This window comes from Nanorana parkeri, unplaced genomic scaffold, assembly GCF_000935625.1.
Source record: "Nanorana parkeri isolate BGI_ZX_2015 unplaced genomic scaffold, ASM93562v1 scaffold3446, whole genome shotgun sequence".
Lineage (NCBI taxonomy): Eukaryota > Metazoa > Chordata > Amphibia > Anura > Dicroglossidae > Nanorana > Nanorana parkeri.
The window spans coordinates 43,237-49,454 of NW_017309714.1; the positions used below are offsets into that span (position 1 = coordinate 43,237).

At 61.0% G+C, this 6,218-nt stretch overlaps 1 protein-coding gene across 1 annotated transcript in view; it reads right to left on the bottom strand.

Annotated features, from left to right (window-relative positions):
• Positions 1 to 6,218, bottom strand: part of ADCK5 (aarF domain containing kinase 5) — a gene marked incomplete at its 5' end in the record, with an annotated part of 15,094 nt that overhangs the window by 8,317 nt on the left and 559 nt on the right. Inside the window, 7 exons of the mRNA XM_018574991.1 lie at positions 1,690 to 1,939; positions 2,123 to 2,214; positions 2,333 to 2,411; positions 2,877 to 2,895; positions 4,906 to 5,037; positions 5,327 to 5,440; positions 5,754 to 5,894. Of these exons, the coding sequence (XP_018430493.1) occupies positions 1,690 to 1,939; positions 2,123 to 2,214; positions 2,333 to 2,411; positions 2,877 to 2,895; positions 4,906 to 5,037; positions 5,327 to 5,440; positions 5,754 to 5,894 (827 nt within the window). The remainder of the gene's footprint in view (positions 1 to 1,689; positions 1,940 to 2,122; positions 2,215 to 2,332; positions 2,412 to 2,876; positions 2,896 to 4,905; positions 5,038 to 5,326; positions 5,441 to 5,753; positions 5,895 to 6,218) is intronic.

Sequence of the window (6,218 nt, forward strand, 5' to 3'; positions counted from 1 at the left end):
CTAATCCTCCTCCTCCTAATCCCCATCATCCTCCTCCTAATCCCCATCCTTCTAATCCTCCTCCTCCTAATCCCCATCCTTCTAATCCTCCTCCTCCTAATCCCCATCATCCTCCTCCTAATCCCCATCCTTCTAATCCTCCTCCTCCTAATCCCCATCCTTCTAATCCTCCTCCTCCTAATCCCCATCATCCTCCTCCTAATCCCCATCCTTCTAATCCTCCTCCTCCTAATCCCCATCCTTCTAATCCTCCTCCTCCTAATCCCCATCATCCTCCTCCTAATCCCCATCCTTCTAATCCTCCTCCTCCTAATCCCCATCCTTCTAATCCTCCTCCTCCTAATCCCCATCATCCTCCTCCTAATCCCCATCCTTCTAATCCTCCTCCTCCTAATCCCCATCCTTCTAATCCTCCTCCTCCTAATCCCCATCATCCTCCTCCTAATCCCCATCCTTCTAATCCTCCTCCTCCTAATCCCCATCCTTCTAATCCTCCTCCTCCTAATCCCCATCATCCTCCTCCTAATCCCCATCCTTCTAATCCTCCTCCTCCTAATCCCCATCCTTCTAATCCTCCTCCTCCTAATCCCCATCATCCGCCTCCTCCTAATCCTCATCCTAATCCCCATCCTCCTCATCCCCATCATCATACTCCTAAGACCGGAACCTACCCCCCCATCCCCCTCCTCATCCCCATCATCATACTCCTAAGACCGGAACCTACCCCCCCATCCCCATCATCATACTCCTAAGACCGGAACCTACCCCCCCATTTCCCTCCTCATCCCCATCCTCCTCCCCCATCACCATTCTTCTCCTAATCCTCCTCCTCCCAATCCCCATCCTCCTCCCTTACAATCCCCAGTCAGAGGTAGGGAGTGAAGACCGGAACGTACCCCCCATAGAGGAGAGCCATGTCTGAGCCGCCATACTCCCGGGAACACCTCAAACTCAATTCACAAAGCTGACCCAGTGCCAGAAGGATCCTTGTTTGTGAATTGGGTCCTCGGCCATCGGGAGGAGGACACCCCCGCTGATGGGATATGGAGGTGGGCAGTGTTGGGGTGCACTGATCCCCCAGACAAGGTCTATATAGTCTCCAGAGTGGGGGTGACGCCATCCCCGTACATTTCCCTCCACCTAATTGTACCGTACAGGACACAGGCAATTCATAGCAGGCTGGGTAACATGCCCATCAGGTGATTGGACAGAGCTGTGGGATCCTCCTATAACCCCTCCCCCCTCCTGGAGATCCTCCTATATTTTTTTTCTACTAATGCCCTTTGGTGATTGGATGTCTTCTGGGCTAGTAGGGATCTATGAGGACACTGGAAGGCTCGGTGAAGTAGGCGAGGAAGGATCATGGGAGGAGAGGCGGGACACAGCCAGGGAGACCAGATTGACGAATCGCAGGGACAGAAGGTAAGAAACTCTACAAATATCTCCACCCCACAGAGAGGAGACCTCCACCACCCGAGGTCCTCACCGCTGTGCCCCATCCCCCCATGATACCGGCATATTACCCAGTCGTCTCTGAATTGCCTGTGTCCTGTGCTGCACCGTCATGATCCAGATTGTACTGGCGAGTCAAACATCCTCTCCGGTGCTTCCCTCCCGAAATGTTCTGGTGGCCTTTCTCCTTCTCCGCCCCCCCTCCCCCTCCATGTTGTCTTATGACCCCCCACTGACCTGCGTGCCATGAGGAGATAACGGTCCGCCGGGGCCCCCAGCCCAATATTCAGGGCCCGGACCGTGTTAAGATTCCGGAACACCAGCAGCATTGGGCGCGGCAAAGCTCGAAGGACTCTCATGATGTCATCAAAATGCTCCTTGGCCATATCCTGCATGTACTGCGTCTCCTCCCGCGTCAGGGTGTTCCCCAGCATTCCAGTGAGGGAGAGCGGCCGCTGCAGCAGAATCTCACAGAACAGGAAGTAATCTGGAGAGAGAAACCAGATCCCGCTATGGTCTGCTCTGATTGGTGGAATCTGGGCCATACACCAATGAGACAACGTCATCCACAGATAATACACAGGCCAGCGGTGGACCCGGGGGGCGGCCCCAGGCGGTGGACCCGGGGGGCGGCCCCAGGCGGTGAGCGCAGCGATTGCCTGACACAAACCTTTCACGCCGAGCTCTGCCGAGTATTCCGCCATGCCCGGATGGTTCCTCAGAACGATGGACCTCCAGAGTTTACACAGCGCCGTGCGATCCCTGCAACGATGAGTACCAGTTACCGCGCATCATAAAAGTCTGCCACACACAGGAAGTGATGAACACCATTCTGTGCACAAAGTGTGACACAGGAAGTGACACCAACACACCGCGTTACCTCTGACTTAGGAACTCGTACAGTCCGTGGTCCAGGAGAACCAGCCGCGCTTTCCCGTCCAGCCCAACATTCACCAGAACTGCAGACAGAGGAGCCACCAACCACATCAGTACAATCATTATGGGGGGCACAGGGGTCATGTGACTACAATCATTATGGGGGGCACAGGGGTCATGTGACTACAATCATTATGGGGGGCACAGGGGTCATGTGGGTCATGGGACTACAATCATTATGGGGGGCACAGGGGTCATGAAACTTGATGCCATTCCCCATCATGGCTCTGTGATCCGGCCCCTGGCCCAGCACTGGGAGGGATATTCGGGTCGGCTTCGGTCTGACTCCTGGCACAGATTTTGGCACACAATGTACAGATGACAGATCCCACTTCAGACTCTTATGCCCCGCCCCCCGTTCATGTAATCTGTCAGTGCTACGGAGCCGCGGCGTGTTACCATTGCCGGGGGGGCGGGTCGGCGTGTTACCATTGCCGGGAGGGCGGGTCGGCGTGTTACCATTGCCGGGGTGCGGGTCGGCGTGTTACCATTGCCGGGGTGCGGGTCGGCGTGTTGCCATTGCCGGGGTGCGGGTCGGCGTGTTGCCATTGCCGGGGTGCGGGTCGGCGTGTTGCCATTGCCGGGGTGCGGGTCGGCGTGTTGCCATTGCCGGGGTGCGGGTCGGCGTGTTGCCATTGCCGGGGTGCGGGTCGGCGTGTTGCCATTGCCGGGGTGCGGGTCGGCGTGTTGCCATTGCCGGGGTGCGGGTCGGCGTGTTGCCATTGCCGGGGTGCGGGTCGGCGTGTTGCCATTGCCGGGGTGCGGGTCGGCGTGTTGCCATTGCCGGGGTGCGGGTCGGCGTGTTGCCATTGCCGGGGTGCGGGTCGGCGTGTTGCCATTGCCGGGGTGCGGGTCGGCGTGTTGCCATTGCCGGGGTGCGGGTCGGCGTGTTGCCATTGCCGGGGTGCGGGTCGGCGTGTTGCCATTGCCGGGGTGCGGGTCGGCGTGTTGCCATTGCCGGGGTGCGGGTCGGCGTGTTGCCATTGCCGGGGTGCGGGTCGGCGTGTTGCCATTGCCGGGGTGCGGGTCGGCGTGTTGCCATTGCCGGGGTGCGGGTCGGCGTGTTGCCATTGCCGGGGTGCGGGTCGGCGTGTTGCCATTGCCGGGGTGCGGGTCGGCGTGTTGCCATTGCCGGGGTGCGGGTCGGCGTGTTGCCATTGCCGGGGTGCGGGTCGGCGTGTTGCCATTGCCGGGGTGCGGGTCGGCGTGTTGCCATTGCCGGGGTGCGGGTCGGCGTGTTGCCATTGCCGGGGTGCGGGTCGGCGTGTTGCCATTGCCGGGGTGCGGGTCGGCGTGTTGCCATTGCCGGGGTGCGGGTCGGCGTGTTGCCATTGCCGGGGTGCGGGTCGGCGTGTTGCCATTGCCGGGGTGCGGGTCGGCGTGTTGCCATTGCCGGGGTGCGGGTCGGCGTGTTGCCATTGCCGGGGTGCGGGTCGGCGTGTTGCCATTGCCGGGGTGCGGGTCGGCGTGTTGCCATTGCCGGGGTGCGGGTCGGCGTGTTGCCATTGCCGGGGTGCGGGTCGGCGTGTTGCCATTGCCGGGGTGCGGGTCGGCGTGTTGCCATTGCCGGGGTGCGGGTCGGCGTGTTGCCATTGCCGGGGTGCGGGTCGGCGTGTTGCCATTGCCGGGGTGCGGGTCGGCGTGTTGCCATTGCCGGGGTGCGGGTCGGCGTGTTGCCATTGCCGGGGTGCGGGTCGGCGTGTTGCCATTGCCGGGGTGCGGGTCGGCGTGTTGCCATTGCCGGGGTGCGGGTCGGCGTGTTGCCATTGCCGGGGTGCGGGTCGGCGTGTTGCCATTGCCGGGGTGCGGGTCGGCGTGTTGCCATTGCCGGGGTGCGGGTCGGCGTGTTGCCATTGCCGGGGTGCGGGTCGGCGTGTTGCCATTGCCGGGGTGCGGGTCGGCGTGTTGCCATTGCCGGGGTGCGGGTCGGCGTGTTGCCATTGCCGGGGTGCGGGTCGGCGTGTTGCCATTGCCGGGGTGCGGGTCGGCGTGTTGCCATTGCCGGGGTGCGGGTCGGCGTGTTGCCATTGCCGGGGTGCGGGTCGGCGTGTTGCCATTGCCGGGGTGCGGGTCGGCGTGTTGCCATTGCCGGGGTGCGGGTCGGCGTGTTGCCATTGCCGGGGTGCGGGTCGGCGTGTTGCCATTGCCGGGGTGCGGGTCGGCGTGTTGCCATTGCCGGGGTGCGGGTCGGCGTGTTGCCATTGCCGGGGTGCGGGTCGGCGTGTTGCCATTGCCGGGGTGCGGGTCGGCGTGTTGCCATTGCCGGGGTGCGGGTCGGCGTGTTGCCATTGCCGGGGTGCGGGTCGGCGTGTTGCCATTGCCGACTGCACATTACAGCAGCATGGAGGGGGATTGCTGCACACTACAGCAGCATGGAGGGGGATTGCTGCACACTACAGCAGCATGGAGGGGGATTGCTCTGTCCATAGAATTCCCCACCCACACATCATGTACCCTCCTGGGCCCCGATTGTCTCCCCCCCTGGAGGTACGAGGGTCTTCCATGCGCCCCCCTCACCTTGCTGGTGAACTTCCAGTGTACGTTGGGTATCAGGACGTAGAGGAGATATTTAAGATCCTGCGCACATCGCTCTGCGTTCCGCCCCTCGTTCTCGAAATCCAGTTCCTGCGCCAGCGTGTGCTTCAGATCCTACACGAGGGCAAGGAGGAGAGAGAAGAGGGGTGGGCGGAGGCAGGGGGAGGAGACAGCTCAGGAAGTGGGCGGAGGCAGAAGGAGGAGACAGCTCAGGAAGTGGGCGGAGGCAGAAGGAGGAGAGAGAAGAGGGGTGGGCGGAGGCAGGGGGAGGAGACAGCTCAGGAAGTGGGCGGAGGCAGAAGGAGGAGACAGCTCAGGAAGTGGGCGGAGGCAGAAGGAGGAGACAGCTCAGGAAGTGGGCGGAGACAGCTCAGGAAGTGGGCGGAGACAGCTCAGGGCTCACCTTCAGAACCCAACTGAAGCCAAATTTGGGATGCATGAACTCAATGAGCCGGAGGAGCCGTTCCAGAGTCCGGATATCGCCATCGAAGCGCTCCCGGAGATCAATGTACTGGACCTGCAGAGACCATCAGCCAATGGGGGGGAAGGGGGCGTGTCTTCACATTATACACATCATCCAACTGGGGAGGGGGAGGGGTTACGTACATAATATATACTTCATCCAATGGGGGAGGGGTTATGTGCATAATATATACTTCATCCAATGGGGGAGGGGTTACACGTTATGAATACATTATCTTCTTCATCCAATGGGGGAGGGGTTACACGTTATGAATAAATTATCTTCTTCATCCAATGGGGGAGGGGTTACACGTTATGAATACATTATCTTCTTCATCCAATGGGGGAGGGGAGTTGGGCGCGCTCACCTTCACGGCCACCTCGGTACCGTCATGGAGGGTGGCGCGGTGCACCTGGGCTAGACTCGCCGCCGCCATCGGTTTTTGGTCAAATTTTCGGAAGAGCTTCTCGGCGGGTTCACCAAAATCTTCCCGGAAGATCTCGTCCACCTGCGGCACAGCCAGCAAACTATCACAGGTTAGGCCACGCCCCCATGCGGGCCAATGGGAGAGCGGCGCGATGGAGGGTCCCAAGGTGAACTCTAACAGGCTGCCTTCCCCCATGTGACCTTATTCTGCCCAATCACCAGGCAGCAGATATCTCTATGGGGATATGGGGGGGGAGGAGTCTTGGGGGACCAACCAGATACAACTCCTCCAGCGATTGTGATTGGCCGGCTGGGAGTCAGGACACGGACAGGCCCGGGATGGCTCATCTCTGACCACCCCTCCCCCCCCCCACTCAACAGGCCAGCCCCCCCCCAATGACGGCCG